We start from the raw sequence: 21,383 nt of genomic DNA on the forward strand, positions 1-21,383 counted from the left end.
ACATCAATCAAACTTTCAGCCAAGTTTTGATTAAAAGATCTTCATTTCTGGCAAAGATGTAAAAAGCAGAAAGAGCACAGCTGGGTTTTCAGCTCTAGGTGGTTACCACGAGTTCTGGAAATTAGAAAATGCATATGCAAACTTGGAAATTGTGCTGGTTTGTCTGGAGTAGAGGGAAAATCAATACAAACCTTCTTCTACCCCAACTCCTCATGATACCATCTGCACAGGAAAGCATCTGGCTATAGCTGTTTGGTCTTTGCTAAGCACCCAGTCTTTTGACAAGGGTTATTAGGTGGGTGGTTTTGCTCCCTGATTTCCATACTCATGGCTTAATTTTGTTAGCACAGCTTTTTATTAGTTTGCCAGCCTGGCTACATATTAAAACTCCTGGCAAGTTTAAAAATATAGGGTACTAGGTCAGCCCAGGAGATCTGAATCTGTATGCCTATAAATCCAGGTTTTTAAAAAATGGCTCCTACTTCATTGGTCTACAAATGTCATTTGGGAACCATTGGTCTAATGGTCTAATGGTTACATCCTGATTTCAAAACTCTGAATTCTATTCTTCCTTTAGCCAGTGACTTGCTTGCTATGTGGCCTTGGGCAAGTAACTTCATGGTTATTAATGTGCAGTTTTCTGCCTGTAAAGTGAGACAGTTTCACCTCTCTTACTCCACTAGGATAAAGAAAATATAGGGAGCTGATAGGCAGTGAGTAGAATGTTTTATGTTAAAGGCATGTGTGTTAGCATAGGTAGCTGGATATTAATAAAGGAAGGGAGCAGGCGGAATCAGAGCTTAAGATCACTATACCTCACTCACTAGGAAGTCACAGCATCCTCTGCTGAAGGGACTTAATTTCGGCCAACCTGGTAGTGGGATTATAAGGGGTGGGAAGGAGGGGGGATTTCCTCTGCTGGGCACATGCCCAGTAGAAGCCAAGATGGCAAAGTGGGCGGTCCTTCTTTGAGGCATGCACAGTAGGAGCCAAGACAGCAACCATTAAAGGGGAGGTGTCTAATCTGGGTAGAAGACTGGATTGGTTAGGAGGAGGGCCCAGCACAAGCCCTCGAAGGACTGAGAAAGAGTGGTTAGTTTGAACGGGTGCCTGGTCTTTCCCAAGCCAGAGGTAATATGATCAAAGCTTAACAAAGGCCCCTCTTGGTAGCACCCATGTGTTGTTCCTGAGCTTGCCCTATTTGTTCCTGGGTTCCTCTCTTAGCAGCCCTGTGGGCCCAGCAGCTGCAGGGCCCAAGCGTGGGCCTCATGTGTGGCTCCAAGTACAGGCCTGGGTACAGCAGCGCTGGCCAAAGCGTAGCTGGGAATAGACTAAGCTGGCCAGATGGGGAAAGAGACTGAACTGGACTGAGCTTTGGCATGGACTGAGCCAATGGCACAGAATTTCTGGACCCTGGCCCTTCTTCTGGGCTTGATGAAGACAAGGCTGGACTTCTTCCACACGGGATGGAGCAGAACCACCTGGCTGTGGATGAGACAGACTTTGGGCACCTGGGGACAGTCCTTTGTGTTTGCTCCAGCTTCAGTAAATCTGACCACTGCACCTCATCCCTCCCATGCATGGGTCACCGAAATGCTTTTCTCTTGACTCTGTGGAAGAGCCCTATTTCCACCGGCAACATCTGGACTAGACTACCCAAGAAGCCTTGGGATCTCTGTCCTGGTGAGGACCTGCCTGTGTGCTTTGGTCTAGTGTCCAATGCCATCATTCTTTGAAATGCAAACTTACTTCAGTGACTTCAAAGTGTCACTTGGCTCTTAATGCATACACTGTCTGTGAAGGAGTTGGACCATTGTGAAAAATCCATTTTTTTCATTAAAAGAATCCGTGGTCACTCCTCAACATTAGCAAATTAGAAGAGGCAGCCGTAGCTCCACTGGAGGTCAGAGTCCTGACATTGGTATAGGTGTCAGTCCCCTTCAAGGGCCCTGTGCAGAAATCACGTATCCTAGAGGTGGGAGGACTCAGGACACTCTGAATTCCTGCTACAATTACAGGCAAAATGGCCAGAACAAGCTCATGGCATTCAGGTGCCAGGTCCACAGCATGGGCTCTCAGGATAAGTGCCGTTAGCGGGATTGACAGGGTGTCGACATGGAGCCAGGGAGACAGCCTGGCTTTTGGGCCTGAGGAACAGATGCTTTGTGAGAAGTCTGAGGAGTGATATGAAGTGTGTCACTGGATGGAGTGACATGCAGAAGCTGTGACGGTCTTATGGAGAGATGGCCATTAGAGGAGACATCCCCATACTAGGAAGAGAAGCTGTGAGGAGGATCTGTGAGGCTGGGTGGGCGGAAACTGGATTTCCAAGGGAGTCAGGGCTCTCTCCCATCTGGTATCATTCCTGCCTGTGGTGCTTCCTACTGGGCCCAGGGACACAGTTCGAATTACGCTGCCTCCCACTCTGCCTCCCAGCGTTCCTCTTCCTGTTTCACCGAGGCTCTGGTGGTTTGCAGTGCGGGACGTGTCCCGACGTCCGGGCACCACCCACAACACCCACCCTGCTTGATCTGTCTGCCATCACCCCTGAGGTTATTAAACTGGCAAGTGCCTATGTGCAATCGACAGTGTTGAATGGCTCCTCACTCTGGGCAAGGAAAGGGAGGACCGTTTTCCTGGTTGAAGTGTTCCAACCAATTCAGAGAAAATACCACACGAAGTCAAAATAGTATCGTTCTGGCCAAGCAAGGGTTTTCCTTTCGAACCATGCTGACTTGCAAGGCTTTGCAGGCTCGCCTCTCCCCTGACGTCAGTGGTCGTGCCTGCTCTCTCCAGCCGGGGGATGTCAGTTCGGCAGAGGTAGGGGAAGGATTTCCTCTGTGGGAGGTGGTGGGAAGAAGAGAATCCCTGGGAGAATATAAACTCTGTAGTGGAAAGCAGAGGACGGTATCCAGCCCAGGAGAGAGACAAAAAAGAGCTTCCTTATGGTTAAAAGCAACGGTAAACCCTTCACTGAAATTCATTTGGGAAGAGATTTTAAGATGACGTCTTCCATTAGGGTGTGCATAGTGTGTGATTTCATTTATCTAAAATTCAGGAACAGTCAAAACTAATCTATGCTGATGAAAGTCAGAGCAGCGTGGCTTGCAGGCGAGTGGGGGGTGGCTGGGAGGGAACACTGCAGGAGCGTGGGGGCTGCACACGCTCTGTATCTGGATCTGAGGGGTGGTTGCCGTGATTACCAGGTGTGTTCACGTGTAAAATTCCTCGAGCTGTCTACTAAGATTTGTCTAATGTTGTATACATAATTCATTACTCAATACCAAAGTTTTAAACAAATCTTTTGCTTTGGACACACTAAGTGTGGCGTCAAGATAAAGGGCGTCTGGGATGCTCGGTAGGATAGAGATGCTATTAATATTCAAAGCAGACTGTAGAGCATATAAGGGGCAATTAAACCTGACACAGTGGAAGGACCGCAGGCTTTGACAGTGGGCGGACCTAGGTCCAAGTCTTGCCTGTGGCTTTTCCTGTGGATCTCTGAGCTCACTTTAAAACTCTCTCAGGTACAGTTGCCTTCTCTGGAATGTGGCTACTACTTTAACTGCTGTTTGGGAGATTCGGTGAAATAATGCATGTAGGTATCTTGCCAGACAACTGAAATATAGTTCCAAGGTTGTATTTATTATTAATAGATAGTGGATATATGTCCACATAAATTGTGGTGCTAAAGAATTTCAATCATAAAATCAGATTTCTATCCTAAAATATTCCTGGGAGTAAAGGTATGACTACCTATTTGATAATAAATAAGCCCTCCTTCACTTATTTCTAAGTGGGTATTGTTAAAATATGTTAAACTATTAAAATGTATTTAAATCATTTGAAATCAAATGCATTCTGTGCTATAGGATCTTGGGCAAATTACTTAACGTCTCAGAGTGTGTTTCTTTGTAAAATGGGAATAATAATACCATTTCATTAGGAGTATTCTTGTGGTTCAGCTGGTTAAAATATGCAGTGTGCTCTACGATGAACCTAACACATTGGGAATTTGGGTTAAATGATTCAATTTGGCAAATACTTAATTAATGCCTAATATAAGCCAGATAAATTTTAGTTCCTGTGAATTGAAAAATCAAGACTAAGAATCCTTGTCTTCAGGAAGCTCCCAACCTAGTGAGAAAGACAGATGTGCACATTTATGAAACAATGTGGTAAATGTTACCCTCAAGTAAAATTAGAATATACTAGGGAAGTGAACAGGAGGCACCGTGCAATAGCACAGTAGTCCATTAAAAGTGTGCGGGTGATGGGCAGATTTAAATTTACAGAGGGAATCAAGATATTGGAAAATAGCAATTTAAGGTCACCATGTGGTTGCATCAATGGCCAAAGGATCATTTCTGTTTTAGAACCACAAGCTTATCTGTACCCAGCAATGTTTTGAATCAGAAGTGGATTCATTGAAACGGCAAAATGGAAAGAACCTTCACACTGGCAGGGGGTCAGAAGGGGAATGGGACAGAATTCTCAGTAGCAAGATCTCATTCTGCTGATTGCCGCCCACCTCCAGTGCGGTCTCTCTGGTTGGAGGCCATGTCCATGCATGAGAAGGGAGGGCGAGTCTTCCAGGATAGTATTGAGTCATGTCTACTTTGAGATTTTGATGAAAGCCATGAACTCTTTCCAAGGAAAAAAAATCAACTTGTAAACAAACAAAATGACCATGGAAATCTCCAGCAAGACTCTTGCCCTTCTGAAATTTAGGCTGAGAACCTCTGTTTTAAAAGAAGATTCATACAGCTGTATTTTCTCCCCTCTCTGGAGAACCAGTAAATATTGGCAACTTCGATTATATCACCATAGAAACCCCAGTGACCCTCAGATCCCTCCTGGGTGGTCCCTTGAGTGTGCGATAACCCTCCCTGTATTCCATCCTACCAGTGCACTTAGGTGTGAGGCTGCTCCAAGATGAAAGGCTTAAAGAAAACCCAACTGTAAATAATCTAGACCCTGCACTGATATTTCTCAATCTCTTTTGAGAGTTTTCCATCCATGATTACTATACACAAGCTACTACTATCACTATTAAGTGCACATTACTACTTTTACTTCCATGACTTAGAAATTAGATTGGAGAGATAGGACATTTGGCTAACCAGAACCAACTGTCCCTGCCTATTTGTTAATTCTTATTGCATATTACTAAGGATCCAGCCTTCTTCCACGACCTCCTTGAGGGAGTCTGATGGGCTATTATGTTTTATGTCTCATCAGGAAGTTCCTGAAAATACAGTGCCTGGAGAATGGTACCTGGGAGCAAGGCAGCTGCATCCCGGTGGTGTGCGAGCCCCCTTCTCCTGTCTTCGAAGGCATGTATGAATGTACCAATGGCTTTGAGCTCGACAGCCAGTGTGTGCTCAACTGTAGCCAGGACAGTGAAAGGGTAAGGATGACTTGAGCTTTGTTTTGGATCAGGCTGTGCCCTAATCTTGATGACCAATCCAACAATGTTGAGTAGAAATGGTATAAATGAATCCCAACAGTCAGGGCCTTACTGAGTTGGGATTCTAACTGGGCTGTTGATATCATTTCATAGGGAATTCAGAAGATATCATAGTTTTGGTATAGTCTCCTGGAACTTTCTCTGGATAAGAAGAAAAACCTGATGGTTTGGGTACTTGAGTAAATTCCCAAAAAATGGTGGGGTTCAGATTGGGCAATGTGATTTCCTCCCACAAGTGGTCCTGACCTAACGTCACCAGGAATACTAGTATTACGGTCTTCAATGGAACAGAGTCCTGAACACACACATGGATTCCTCAACGAAGGCAAAGCTGAAAGTGCTCTTTGACTTTTATTCTCTCTAGGATTTTGGTCGAAGAGGTCCCACGTGAAAACCACAGTCTTATCATGGTTATATTAGTAAGATGAGTTTTATTTTGGAATCTTTATAAATACTGCATGAGACAGGCAGTTGAGCGGACTCTAGGCAAAGATCAGTGACTTCTCTCCTGGCACATGTCTGTATCTCAGTATCTGAACTCCAAGATAAGCAGTGTAGGACAGATGTGAAAAGAATTGGCCATGGATACGACAAGAAATCAAACACATCTCTTTGCACTGACTGTTTAAGGACTGACAAAGTTGGCCCGATGAAGGGAGAGTTACCTGTAATTCTAAAATCTCACTTTCTTATGTTTCATGAGTTGAGGCTATTCTGTGTGTTCTTGCATATAGGATACTTTGTGTTGTTGGGAGTATGAAGCCAAGAGGCACACAAACCAGCACATGTGGAGAAAGGCAGTAGAAGTTTGGTGAGATCCAGAGCAACTCTTGTATCCATTCAAGCAGAAAGGCAAAAAGTACCTTCAGAAATATTATGCATTGGTTTCACTGGATCAGACCCATCTTGAAAAAAGTTTGACATTTGCTACCAACAGCATTTGTGTGGCAGTATGGATGAATCAAAGCAAAACAGCACCACCTGGGGAAAAATTCCAAAAATATCTCAGAATACATAGGCTGCCATGGGTAGCTCATCCTATGTTATAGCCAAAGGAAAACGTGTAATGAATAAATTTCATTAATGACAAAGTTCTTCATGATTCCTTCACATCAAAACATCAGAAAGAAATTGTCATGACTTTATTTCAATAGTGTCTTTTAGTCTAAGTTCCAGAAGTTGGAGAGCACTGCTGTTTGATCAGACCACCTTTCCACACTCTAAATGAGGTTAGCAAAGCAATGATGAAATGCTCTTTACCTCCGATTTCCCAGCTTCCCATCCTCTGCACAAAGGACGGCCTGTGGACACAGGAGTTCAAGTGTGAGAAGCTGCAAGGGGAATGTCTGCCACCCCCCTCGGAGCTGAATTCCGTGGAGTACAAGTGCGAACAGGGCTACGGGATGGGTAAGTTGGGGAAGAGATGCTGGATCCTGTTCCCAAGTAATCTTTTTATTAGACCTGGCTGGATCCTGGATCAGATCCGCTGTGCTCCCAAGGAGGGGACAGATATGCAGGTTCACTCAGCTGCTCCCATAAAATAGGAATCTAAGGCAAATTCATTCCTTTTACTCTTCCACGTATGTACAATGTTGGTGCGGCTGCTGAGCCATTTGCATGGTGCCTGGTCATGTCACCTACCTCCTTGCAGGCTGAAAGTGGATGAGTTAGGGGAGGAGTTGCAGTTCCAAGAGGAGAGGTAGGGACTTGGAGCCACACACTTGACGAGTGCTGGACCCCTCCTCCGTTTCCTTTGTGGTGTGGCTGTGGCGAAGGGCTCCTGAAAGGGATGATTTGAGATTGCATTTGCTTGTGTGGCTTTTCAGACATTCTTTCTCTGCAGAAGGCCAGGCTTCAGAGCCTCTGCGCTATTTATTAATCAGGTAATTGCAATTAAAGGTCTCTGTGGCCAGAGCTGATTTATTGATGTTGACTCAACTTGGCCCTGGCTGGATCAAAGCATCTTGGGAAAGAGATGCTGTTGGTGGAAAACCTTATGAGATTAACCTTAATTCTACAAGCAAACAGTGATTTTATAAGTTGTTCTAACTTGCGTAATGCCAGTGAGTATAATTTGAGATCATTAGGAAGCTTTTTAGTTTGTGAGATGATTCTTTACCGTCTTCGAATTGCTCTTTGCACCGAGATATCTTGAGGTCAGGCCTGGGCAGTGGGGTGCTTGGACTATGCCTCTAGAGTGGTGTTTCATGAGCAAACTCTCATCTTTCCACCCTTTGATTTCTACATTAAAATGTCATGTACTCACATGTATAGAGTCCTCCAGGGTCATATAGCTCTTTGAGTTACTATATAAGTTAGCAAAAAACATCAAAACAGAGATAGTGAGAGCTGAAAAGAAACTTGGAGATTACCAAATCTATAGATGAGGAAATAGGAAACCCTGGAGTGTGCCTTCTTTGAATAGGATTTTGAAAGACACTTGGACTCCATCTACAAAAGAACAGAGCGAATGCGACCAAAATCTCTGCTTCTGATTCCCTATTGTTTTCTCTCCTAATTATATCGTTTTCTTGGCTGCCAGCATAATCATCATCAGTGTAACATTGTAAATCGGCCTTAATAATTTCTGGGCCAGCTAGTAAAGTTCTTAGATAGTAGATACTTTAGATGATCCTATAGGCAGGAATAATATTAAATGTACTTAAAACACACCAACTGGTCAGGATAGACTTGGCTAGCCAGAGTCCCGGAGTGGAGTCTTGCAGGTCTGCTGGACCAGGACTTAATCCTTTAACTGCTGGGTCATGCAGATTCCGAGATTCCAAGATTCCAAAGGAGTCCTGGGCCAGAAAGTGGAGGGGTTGCTTGGGGCATGGGACATTAACTTGGGGGCAGAGGCTCTTTACTAATTAGGGTAGAAAGTATGTTCACAGGTGCACAGAAGATGAATATCAGCTCTGCCCATAACCATGACAAGGGTGACCCATAACATAGAAAGAAATTGCTCTTGAAAAATCAGCATTGTTAAATCCAGGGTGAAAAAGACTGAGATCTGGGAAGTTCAAGAGTGTGCTGTAATCTCTGTCCCTTCAGGTGCAGTGTGCACCCCATCATGTGTGGTTCCCCCAAGTGACCCCGTGATCCTGCCTAAGAACGTGACTGTGGACACTCTGGAGCACTGGATGGAGCCTGTCAAAGTCCAGGTGAGGAAAGGGACATTTTTACGTACCGAGGGTATAGCAGTTCCCAACAGACACATATTCCCTGGAGTAATTTCAGAGACTTTCAAAGCATCCTTAAAGCAAACAACTGCATGGGTCATTTCCTGAAGGGGAGAATTGCAAATCAAGAAGCAAAAAGGGAAAGCTTGAGGAAGAAGATGACCCACATCCAAGGGAACATTTCACACATTATACAGAAAGAAGACTCTGAACAATAATACAGGGAGGGAATTAAGACAGAAAAATTACTATCAATGAAAAATAGGGAAGAAGGAAACTAGGCTTTGGGTGGTGAGCATGCAATAGAACACATAGATGTTGAATTATCATGTATGCCTGAAAATTATGTAATGTTACCAACCAGCGTTTCCTCAATAAATTATTATTTTTTTAAAAAAAAAAGACAGGAAAACTGGGATAAACCAAAGAAATGAACAAAGATGAAAAAGGGATGGAAAGGGAGAGATGAATTAGGAAAAGATAACAAAATTGAAAACAGGGAGAGAATGTCTAAAGGAACTGCGTGCATTGTTCCCGAACTCCCAAATCAATATTCTTTACACCAAGAGACAACCAAGGGTTATCCCAGAGTTACCTGTGCTCTCTCAGCTGCTTCATAGGTATTATGAAATTAAGGAGTATCGCTTATAAACAGTGGTTACATAGGGTGATTCATTTTTAGGAAATTGCAATTGCATTGTACCAGAAACACAAGAGAAAGAGGTCTATGGAAGCGATGGGAACGGTGACAAGGTTATTGCTCTAGTGTTCCCGAATCCTCAGAGATAAGATTATGCACCAACCACAGACGGTCTCATGACCTCTACCATTTTGTGGCCCTCAGTGGCTCACGAGGAGTGTGGAGACTAATCTTGTCCTCATAAATAAGAAAAAATATAAACCCAAAGCAGATGTATTAGGTGAAACTCTCCATTGAGTAAAATCCTTCTAACTTACCTGGACTTATTTTGAGGGTTGACCCGTATTGTGCTCAAGCTTATATTTGGGCGCCCTTAAAAATCACTTGGGCAGCTTGTAATAGGAACAGACCTGGATTCCACCTTACGGAGAGGTTGGGGATGCCTTGGAGTGTGTGTCTTTAATAATGCTCCAGGTAATTCCACTGTCATGATTTGAGAAACACTGCTATTGCAAAATAAAATACTGGGGACATTAATACCTTAAGTACCATATAGGTGCACCTATCTGGAGCCCGGCTCATTTGACTAGTAAATGGTGAACTCCTATTTCCTGCAAATCCCTGCTAACACCCGTGCTTTCCACACCTTTATATTTGGCAATACAACAGAGCAAGTGGGTTAAATTGCACTGTTTTCTCTAGTTGGCTTCCAATGACTTTATTCTTTGTAATAAAAGTGACATCTTACATGTGGAGAACACTTTATTGTCTTTAAAGTATGTATAATATATATATTTAAAAATGTATTTATAATTTTTATTTTAATCTTATCACAAACCAATAAACTAGGAAAGGAAGATTTTATTATTATTAATCAATAAATTAGATGTTGCTGGATGATCTGTCCAAGGTTGCATAGTGGACAGGAAATGGAGAAAGAAGTGCAACCAGCTTTCCCTGCATCGCCCTAATCACTCTGCTTGCCCTAGTAGTTTTGTTTTCTGGTTTTGTTTTTTCTTCCCTGATGTATGTCTGGGTTAGTTTGCCTGACTAGAAAATAAGTCACTTCTCTCAACTACGAGAACTCCCTCCTTGCCACACTTCCCTTCCCTCCCCATGAAGTCTAACCCAGATAATTTAGAGAAAGATTTCCCTCTAATACTGCTTGCCTTTATTGTGAAAGAGTTTGCTTTTAATGAACAACTGAGTATACTTTTCAGATGCCCACACATTATTTGCCTGTCTCTGGGGGTCCTACTGATTTTTTATCTCTGATTCTTAGAATAATATACTTTTTCTTAAAGGAAGAATTTCTGAGGACTTAGGTAGCGCGGGGTTTTGGTGAAAAACAGCTGAAAGTAGCAACTGTCTTGAAAGGAAGAGAGGTCCTCCTGAGCGCAAACACTGTGTGACTTACCTTTGCTGCCTCCGGCTCCCCGTCAGCCAGGGTGAGGCTGGTAGTCCCTGTCTTTCAGAGTTGTTACAAAAATTCAAAACAACTCTTGTGACGCATAGTTCTGAATTAAGTAAAAATGACATTTCAGTACACTTAGTAAAATCTTACCTTTGGAACTTCATCTCCGGAAAGATATTACCAGCTATCTCTACTAGAAAGAAAAAAAATATTATTCTAAACTCTGTGTGTGAGAGAGAGAGAGAGAGAGAGAGAGGGAGGGAGGGAGGGAGGAATGTGTAGCTCATGTGCTTGTCTTTTTCCTATCCGTTTTCCAAATGGGGCTGGAAAGAAATTTCATGGCCATTCAGTGTTTCCTACGGGAATACCTCTGACCAAAGAAGCAATTTCTAACGGCTTTGGTTGAGAGACAGAAGAGAGTAATGATGAAACCATGCTGTTATTTTTGAAATGTTTCAGGGCCGTGCTGGCTGTGAGAAGCGAGAGGTAGGGGTTGAAATCCTCAAGTGGACTTGTGGGGCCTTTGTTGTTGCGATGGTGACTCCTTCCCTCACCTACTGCACACAGACACCTAGACCTTTCCACGGGGGTGGCATCAGCAGAGACATATCCAGATCGAAAGAGAGGGCCCTTGGCAGTCCAATAAATGCCTGCCCGCCAGGCCGCCACGGTGCCTGGGCATTGGGATCCGGTAGCCGGGACAGGCAGGAACAGCCAAGTGTCCGGGCTGGTTGCTCACACCGAGGAACAGGGGCCCGCAGCCGACTGCCCTGCGGTATCCGGTGCCGAGGGCCAGAGCGCCTGGGCCTCGGAGTTGCTCCACAGACTTTTTCTGGGAGCACTTGGTACCTTCCTCGCCTCTGTTTTTCCTCTTCATTTTTTTCCTTCCCTTTTCTCTTTTCTGTCCTTCGAACACCAAAACACGTAAGCTTCTTGAGGGTAGCAAGGATGCCTTACTTTTGTCCCCGGATCTCCTCCGTGCACGACTCATTGCATCCCGTGCTCAGGACAGGGTTGCAGGATAAAAGCAGAGCCAGGAGCAGAGAGTGGCTCCCGCCTCCACAGACCATTTCTCAAGGCAAACCTTCTGATTTCCCCCCAGAGCCGGCGCAAGGTGGAATTTTGATGATTAACCATTGTGTCGAGAGAGTGTTTTATTATATCTCACGACTTTCTATTTAAGATAGGAAAATGAAGGTTTTGACTTGCGCTGTGAAGAAGCGGTCCTTGAGGAAGCTGAGTTCATGGAGAGATTACTTTCCATGCATAATGTGGCAATTGTTTGCGTGTAAATGAGTTTTTCTAAATTGTATTTGAAAGTGTTTCTTTCTGAAGTACAAAAGCATCCATCACAACATACTATTTCCCCTAGTAGTTTGCTTCATAAATCCACTTATTACAGGCAATGCTTTTCTTTTCTTTTTTTAGCATATTACAATTACGAAGTCGGAATTAATGTAGGGAGGTCCAAATTAATGAGCGTTTCCTATGGCTACAGCATGTTAGGGTTGCGAAGATTCTCAGCATTGTGTGAAATCCCTTTCCCAACGCCCCAGTTTTTCAACAGAATTGCTCAGTCAAAACAAATCTCCTAATTTCTGGCTCTGTTTTCCAAAATTGGTCCCCAAAGGATTAATAATTACTAAAATAAAAACAAAATGTTTTAAGAGGAAGAGAGAAGCAGGAAGAACAAGGAAAGATAGTGCCCTCCAGAGCCATAATTTCCAACTGAATAGTCTCACCCACCGTCCTGTCTCCTCATGTCCTAATCCTTGCTACCCACTCCCCCAGAGTGTCCTCTTGAAGGGTACAGTTGTGTCTTTGCCACACAACAGTGGGAAAACAAATCACTCAGTCCCATGAGCCATGGAAAGGTCGTCTTTCTCATCAGTTTCAAGCATGGAATTGCTCACTCTGTTGGACTGTGTCTCTAGGCATCGAGTCCCTGGTTGCGAGAGAAGACTAGACAAGAGGGTTGTGGGGGGCAGGGGGAGAGGGACTGAAAAGCAGATGGCAGGGTAATGTGCTATGGTCCCATCACTATGCAGAATAATGCTGCACTTCAGTTAGGCTGCTACATCTATAGAAATACGGAAACTGTCACAGACATGGACAGCAGCACAGCTCTGTGGTCTGTTGTGATGAGCCAAACAACTATTGGAATTAAAAAACACACAATTGAGCAATTTTGTGTTAGATCTTAATGTTGGCTAACCCTCAGTCTTGTGACCTTTAGGCGTTTAACCGGGCAACAGCCTTCATACAGCCTTAGACCATCCCAACCCTTAAATGGTTCTCTCTCTCCTTCCTTCCTCCCTTTCACTATTCTTCCCTTTTTTTCTTGCTTTTAAAAAATTTTTAAATGGCCCAACCAACTTTAATGGCTCAAATATTTAAATTGATTTTCTCGGAACCTCTTTCTATTTGCAAGTTCAAAACAAATTCTTGGCATTTACTCCTGCACAATGAATTCATCTGAGCAGTGACTTGCCAAGAGTGTCATAGCAATAGTCGTAACCACATACAAACATATAGAAATAATAATTTAAAAATTCAAAATAGTTATTTCCCAGTAGGGAGGAAGGAAGGAGAATGACAATGGAGGGACACATATAGGGGACATTAATTAAATCTTTAGTGACTTATTTTACTATGGAAGCAGATACAGCACAATGTTAAGATTTGATAAGATTGCACAGAGGATATAACTTTGTTCGTTCAGACATTCTCTGTAGCCATTCAGATGTAACATGTGATTCTAATTTGTCAAAAATGTTCCAGAAAATAAGAAAATCTTATTGAGCTGTTAAAAGATAAACTGAGGCGTATTAAAATTTTAAGAGTTTACTTGAGCCAAAATCAATCCCAACGGGCAATGTGGAATCGGAAGTAGTTAGGAGCACTCCTCCAGGGAAAGGCTTTATTATAGAGAAAAGGCAAAAGCGGAGTAAGGATGTTATTGATTGGCTGTAGCTTAAAGTCTTGTTCGCAGATTGTGATTGGTTGCCCTTGTGTTTCAGTTGCGTGACCTTGAGGAATTCACAGGCTTAGATTTTGGTTGGCTTGTTATGTAAACTGTCAGAGCCAGAGAGCCTCAATCTAATGCCCCCTTGTTTAATTAATTTAGCACACTCACCAGGACCTTCTATGCCCCCTTCTCACTACTTTCTGTTTCACCACCACAAATGTGCCCATCAAATTTAGGTCCTGAAAAACATTTGAAATTTTCCTCCAATTTCGACAAATAAGTAGTTCAGTCAATGGCTTATGCATATCTTTAAAAAAAAAAATCTTTATTGATTTCAGAGAGAGGAAAGGAGAGGGAGGGAGAGAGAGAAAAATAGAAACATCAGTGATGAGAGTCATTGATTGACTGCCTCCTGCACGCCCCCAACTGGGGATCAAGGCTGCAACCCGGGCATGTGCCCTGACCAGGAATCGAACCCCGATCGCCTGGATCCTAGGTCGATGCTCAACCGCTGAGCCATGCCAAGCCAGGCGGCTTATGCATATCTTACTTACAGGATGAGTGCATTTCATAGCCCAGAAGACAAAGGAGAATCCTAACAATACAACATCACATGCAGTGGATGACAATTATTCGTAAAACATCGTTTCTCTCTGGGTCACTGAGATAAGAAATATGAGTGGGACACAGCTCCTGTTCTCAAGGACTTTGAAATCTAGGAAGGCATGTGACACAGGGACCAGAAGCTTTTGCGTTTTTATAGAGATGAAGGAAGGCTGCCAGTCTGAATTTGTCTCAGGACTGAATTATAGGACATTAAAATAAGGACATGGGTATTGTCAATGCCACTGTCATGAATTCTATGGATATATCTGCACATGTGTGAAATGATTTATACATAAGCTTTGTCTGTTAGAACAAAAGACTTTGCTGTTAGAACAAAATATCCATCAATATAGATCTAGTTAAGTAAGTTAGGGTCCATCCATGCAATGGAGTACTATGCAGTCAGTAGGACACAGCAGCCCATATACTATAAAATGCACAGAACCCCAAGAAACATTGTCAAGTGAAATAAAGTAAGACAAGCAAACAACAACAGTAAACCAATGTGCAGGATAAAATTGCAGTATTCTATCATTTATGTGAGAAAATAAAGGATTTTATACATATATGTATGTATATGCATAGACTCTCTGTAATGATACAAAAAGCAAAATAGGAGGGAGGAAATTGGGTAGTGGGAACAGGAGCAGGATAGAGGTTATGTACCCTTTTATACCTTTTATATTTCATTCTGTGAACATATATTACATGATCATGAAATAAAAGTACATAAAAATAAGAAGATGTGAAAAATAAATTGGAAATGATAGGAGAAAAGAGCCTTGGAGAGAAAGAACTGAAAGTAAAGACAGACTCTTTTCTTGTCTTTTGTTTTTCCTTTGCAATATATTTTGAGAATTTCTAAAGTGTTCCAAAAACAAACACCAAAACCAATATTCCTGCATTTTAAAAGGGGTGGGTCGGATAGAATGTTTGGAGGGTATAAGAGAAGCTAACACACTAAGTTCAGAGTGTTCTGGAGAGTTCTGGCCATGGTCATCATGAGACAGTTTCAAGGTCAAGTATCCCTTTATTGGAGGGATTTGACATCCTTCCACATTCTCCCCCAACAGACATTGAGCACTCTGAGGGCAGTGACCAGACCGTGGATCTTATTTCTTTTGCTCACTGCACCTGGCTCCTAGTGAGTGACCACGTACCTGTGGTCTGACCTGAATGCCTGACTGGTTAGGGTGGGGACCAGGGGTCCTTAGTGGATGCAGCGCTAGGAGAAGGAATCAAGTTGCCATGCATTTACATTTCAAGGGTACGAGTTACTGTATTTTTTCATTACCATTATCTGGTGATAGCGTTCCACTGGTAGCTGCATTAAGATATAAACGAAAATCATTTCTAGGTAGCAGAGCCATTGTTTAAAAGTAAATTGTCTGCTTAAATGGCTTTAAGTGTAAGAAAATAGCCCACTATCTCAGGTGGCTGGATCCCCCTGTTGTGTTTACCTTATATACCTGTAACCCTGAATAGATTTAATAATCCCCTTATTAGAGTGCAATGATAGCTTATACCAAGGCACCTTCTACATTATTACAGTATGGAATTTTGGATATCAAAATGTGTTAGGACTTACAGTATTTATTTCCCTTTAGGGAAGCTGAAGGAGGAGTTTGAGTTACAGTAGGGCAGCTCCAGGAGACTATTGCAGATTCCTATTCTCACAGCTGACTGAGATACATATTCATATACCCACATAGTAATATATGCAAGTCTCCAATCCGATTATCGCAGTCTTAGCATTGTAGAGTGTATAATTTCCAATTAATAGAGGTGCTATCTTATGTAAAGCTCATATCTCCCCACGTGTCAATTTTCTTACCAGTGAATTGAATCCCTGTTGTACCAAATTAGAATATAAGTTTGAAAGTCTGCAAATGGGTGGGTGGGTTGCAGGGCTATGGAGAGAATCTCCCTTTCTCTTTGAAACCTCCTATGGGAACTTCTCTTTTCCTGGAGCTTATCTTTGGAAATTTAAAATACAAAAATTAAAAAGAAGAAGCTCGATGAAAATGAGTTATTATTTAATGAACAGTAGGTGATTATTTATTTAAAGGTATATCTGGAAGTGCCCGTTGGGAATGAGAAAGTCACCCGTGTCCTAACATGAGCGTGTTTTCACACTCACCAGTTTAATGCTGGGGCCATTTTGAGTCCTGGTGGTTTCACATTAACCCTATTTGGCCAGGGCACAGACCCTCTTATTTCCTACAAGGCAGAGAAAAGTGGTGCTCACCAGAGTCGCAGAGAGTGCGCTTTAGCCTGCAGTCCTTGCTGGGCCACTCACATCGTATGATCCTGTGTTCCTGAGATCCCGGGCTCTTCTCGTGAACCTGTATTTCTCAGCCTTAAAAGTGCACACTGCTTCCCGATCAGCACAGCCATCTCACGGTTTCTTGTAACGTTATTTAAAATGTCAAAACAAATGAAACCAATATTGTGCCTAAGACCATATTGTACTCATCATAACATTGAGGGTACTTTTTTAAAAAATATGTTTGTATTGATCTTAGAGGGAGATCTTAGAGAAAGAGGAAGGGAGAGGGACAGAGAGATACAAACGTTGATGGGCTGCCTCGGGCACGCCCCACCCCCGGGATCAAGCCCGCAGCCCGGGCACTTGCCCTGCCCTGGAATCAAACCAGTGCCCTCTCGGTTCATGGGTTGCCGCTTAACCGCTGAGCCATACCAACTGGGCAAGGATGCTTTTTTTAACCATCGCTCTGGAAATTTTGATACCTCATGGAGGGAGAAGGGGGAGGAAGAGATTGAAAAATCCCCTCCACCAAGAGCTTGTGCTGTGGCCCCGTCGGCAGGACCAGCAGCTCCACAGGAAGGCCCAGCCAGCCTCAGCCTCCCCCACGGGCACAGTGGGCGCCTCACTGCTCAGGGCTGGGCTTGGGCTGGTGGAGTGAGCTCGGGATTTTCCCCTTCCCTCAGTGACCAGAGTCTTAGTTTTTGTTCTTTTTGTCTTCTCCTTCAGAGCATCGTGTGCACCGGGCGGCGTCAGTGGCACCCAGACCCTGTTCTTGTCCACTGCATCCAGTCCTGTGAGGTAAGTCACCTCCCCTTCCCCAAACCCAGACCAGACTTCTCTGCTTAACTCACAGGGCCTCAAGCCTTCCTAGTTCAGGATTCCTCCATTTCTCCACTTCTCGGCCTTTTGTTTAATTTCTTAAGTTTAGCTCCACAATCCCACAACTGCAGATATTAGGATTTCTGATTTTGGCTCTTCTTTAAGCAGCATTCCAGGGTTTCATTTTAAATGACTTAATAAAAGTAAGTTAAAAGCAAATCAGAATTATTTATGGTTTTGGGATTCTCTAACGGGGCCTTGTTGGAGCTTAATTAGATCAGGGTTTTGCAGACCGATGGCCCACAGACAGGTTTATTTGGCCAACACAGTGTCTAAAAACAATCTTGTTTTGATTGCTAATATTTAAAAATTGGGATTTTTCACATAAAACTCATATGTGTATATAAAACATTTCACACACACAGGCACACATACTCTAAGTAAAAATAAATATAAAACACTTTGTGCTAAGATTTTTCTCTTGAAAAACAAAACTATCTGGCAATAATTAGGTGAATCTGAGTAGCAGCTACAACCCCAGAAGGGCAGCTTCTCCAGGGCAACATGCTTCTCCCCTCTGCCTCTGGCTTCTTACCTAGTGGGCTCCCTTATTTTCACCAGCTGCCTGGGTCACGCAGGCATCTATATCTTCAACCTCTGGGGCAGACCTGTAGTCTGCTGTTGAGTACGCCACACTGGACCTTTGCTGCCTCAAGGAATCCTGCCTACCTGTTTACACAGGGGATTCCCTACCATGGGGCACCTAAGGTGCTGTGAATCCCTCAGCCAGGTTAGCAGGAGTGAAGGCAAGGAAGAGTCATGAATGAGGCAGAGCCTCCCTGATGGGGGATGACCCAGGAATCCTGACATGGAGAGGAGGGGACACTTGTCACATGCAGACGTACACACGCACGCACACACCATTGAAGCTCTCTCACCCTGGGGATAGCAAGTGACAAATACAAATACTCTAGTCTCAGTCACAACAGGCTTTGTCATCCAAATCTCTCACTGGAAGTGATTAAGCCACTCAGCGGCAATACTTGGGTCATTCTGGCTGCTGCTGTGCGCTAGAGAGAACTGTTTGAGGGCCATTGGTTTCCAACACCCTGCCTCCCCCACACCCAACCCACACTCATGTCAGTCCCCCCCATCCTTCTGTTTCTCTTGATCTAGTTCTGGGAAACTGGGATCTGCATGAGGCCAAAGAAGGGGAAAGGGTGGGGTTTGGGACAAAGGGAAATGAGACCAATAAAATAGCATTGTGAGAGGGCATCAGGAAAAAGGCGAGCATGGAGTGTGCTTTGTGATGGCTCCCGGCAACAAAACAGCTCATCTTCTGCCATCATTAGAAAAACAGATGACAGTGGGGCGGGGAGGAGGGGGGTGACTCACGCACTGGGCAAGGGGTAAGAAGCGGGAAGGGGAGGCCAGGGAATGAGCGAGATAAACAGAAGAGGACTGGGGGACCGGGAAGGGATCAAAGGATCCTGAGAATTCCCTTCTGCTGCTTCAGTGTGTGATCACAAGAGGGCGGGTGGATGACAGGGCTTGGAGCTGGCTTTGGTGTTTCCCAGAAGGTTAAACATGGAGCTTTCCGTGTTTCTCCTCCCCTCCTCGTGGCACCCAGCACATCCTCTGGATCCCTATGCTAGGGCTTCCCGGGCTTCTCTGAGTCCCTGGGTTAATGGGACAAGGAACGAGACTCCATTCCCTCTTATGACTCCCCTGCCGAACTGTTACCATGCACAGCTGAGCCTTGACCACCTGACTACTCTTGGTCCCCTCACTTGAATGGTTCTCAAAGTGTGGCCCCTGGAGCAGGACAGTTGGCATCACCACAACCTGTCAGAAATGCACATTCCCAGGCCCCATCTCAGACCTACTGTGTCACGGGGTCTGGGCATGGTGCCCAGCACTGTGTTTTAACAAAGCCCCTGGGGGATCCTGGAGACCCCTCAAGCTTGAGAACCACAACTCTGGTCGCTGTGGGAGCAGGCGAGAGGGTTCCTAGCCTATGGAGTTTCTCATTGGAAGCTTCCTTTGTCCAGGAGTAATTCTAGCCAATGCTGTTTACATTCGGATTTTCCTACACTATTTCCTGAGACTTTCTGGGTAGGACGAGATTGGAAAGAACAAGGTTCTCATTCTGGTCTTCCAGCAAAGAGTAGGAGGAGGGGAAAAAACCCACTTAGAGGAGTGGGAGAAGGAGGGAAAGGAAAAAGGAGCATCACTAATCACAGGAAAGGAAAGGCAACTGGAGAAGGAGACCCACAGAGAGGGGGCTGAGGGTGAGCAGGAGAGGACCAGAGAGGCAGGAGCTGGCATGTTCTAGGGGCAACACAGCAGAAAAAGCCAGCTCACTGTGTCAGGGGAACTTAAGAGTGTCAAAGGCAGATGGAGGGAAAACAGACCTGGAGGCGAGATAAACTGAAGAGGGCTAGGAGGAAGAGGGGATTTCATGAAGCGCAGCACAGAAATCTGCTCAAATTAGACACCTTGTCCCCGGTATCTCAAGTGGGTTTTCTGCTTTTTGCTTTCCAATGCTGAATACAATTCTAAGACGTGTCCCTTAGACACTCAGCCTTGTAAGGAATGGAGTCCCTCCTCCTTTATTTCTCCCGAAAGTGAACCCCTCACCTCACTGCCTCAGCCCTTGTCTCACTTCATGTCACTTCCATGCCTCTGTTTGTGTCATATCCCCCTTCGCCACAGAGATTTCACCTTCAGTTCTCCACTGTTCTATGCCTCTCACATTCTTTAGATGACAGCTCAATGGGTGTTCTCTTAAAAAAAAAATCATGTGTAAATAATGCCATCTGCTCATAGTTATTTGTGTTCCCATTGTCTCAGCAAGAACATGTGTGTAGCCCTGGCCAGTGTGGCTCAGTTGGTTGGCATTGTCCTGGGCACGGCCATTAGAAAATACACAGCCTCTGAAGGAGACAAGCATGACATCAAAGCTTGGTGAAACACCTTTTGGGGAAAATCAAAAGAACAGGAGCTTTTAAGCCTAAGAAGAGAAAGTTAAAGATCAATGTCATCTTAATCTTAAGTAGATATTTTCATGTAGTAAATACTTGGCAGGGAGAAGTGTGAACAGTCACCAGTCCCATTAAGAACAGAACAGAAAATAATGGGCTTTGAAAACTGAATGAGCTATTTAAAGTGAATCTGTGTGAGGATATCCTGAAAATGTTCGACTTTTACAGGGTTGTAAAGGGACATGTTTAAAAGGCCTATTAGTCTTTGGAGCATTTTAAAGGAATATGTATAGTGATCTCTCTGACATGGCTAAATATTTTCTGTTGTCCCAGACACTGGAGATGCTTGGTGTTTTCTTTCCCTGTTCATCTAGCATGCCATGGATTGACATGCAATATGACTGTGCTTTCTTAAAGCAACTGGTGGAGATATTTTTACGTAACATTACCGTAAGAGTTACTGCCTTGATAAACATTTGTTTAGGAGGGAATTGTGGGTGGAAAGACCAGGCGAGGAGGCCTTGGGGACAAATTTAGCTTTGACAGGGCTGCCACATTTACTTAAATGTAGGTGGGCAGTTCCAGTGTCTTTATGCGTTTAGTAGTTGATAACAACAATGCTTCCATCACTAATTCATTCCATCTGCTGCCCCCATTTCTTGGATTCTTTCTCCTGTGTTGTCTTGGACTCTCCCTTTTATTATCTATATTCCAGATGGTAGCCCTATTAACTGTGTCTGGGACATGTGCTTCTTGATCACTCATGGCCATTGCCTGGGTTTACTGCTGGAGCTCAATGGGATGCAGGGGCCAATCCATAATTGATAAGGTGGAGACGATGGCATGAAAATCAAGTTGTGATTGGACCTCTTTTTCATGCCCAGAGTTTGAACCAAGAAAAGGTGGAGTCAGACTAAGAAGTCTGATTATTCTGGGAGATGTGCTTTATTCTGGGTGCAGAATGCCTACATGAAGGTCTGAATGAGATCCATCAGAGGTGAGGGGTGGGAGAAGGGGATGCCTGAGAAACA

The 21,383-nt window shown here is 44.0% G+C and overlaps 1 protein-coding gene across 1 annotated transcript in view; it reads left to right on the plus strand.

The window, feature by feature from the left end:
* The window catches only part of PAPPA2 (pappalysin 2), a 173,502-nt gene that overhangs the window by 126,779 nt on the left and 25,340 nt on the right, over window positions 1–21,383 (plus strand). Inside the window, exons 17-20 of the mRNA XM_087828227.1 lie at window positions 5,242–5,410; window positions 6,745–6,877; window positions 8,525–8,634; window positions 17,276–17,347. Coding sequence (XP_087684353.1) covers window positions 5,242–5,410; window positions 6,745–6,877; window positions 8,525–8,634; window positions 17,276–17,347 — 484 coding nt within the window. The remainder of the gene's footprint in view (window positions 1–5,241; window positions 5,411–6,744; window positions 6,878–8,524; window positions 8,635–17,275; window positions 17,348–21,383) is intronic.

Source organism: Miniopterus natalensis, chromosome 19 (genome assembly GCF_054644295.1).
Source record: "Miniopterus natalensis isolate mMinNat1 chromosome 19, mMinNat1.hap1, whole genome shotgun sequence".
Classification (NCBI taxonomy): domain Eukaryota; kingdom Metazoa; phylum Chordata; class Mammalia; order Chiroptera; family Miniopteridae; genus Miniopterus; species Miniopterus natalensis.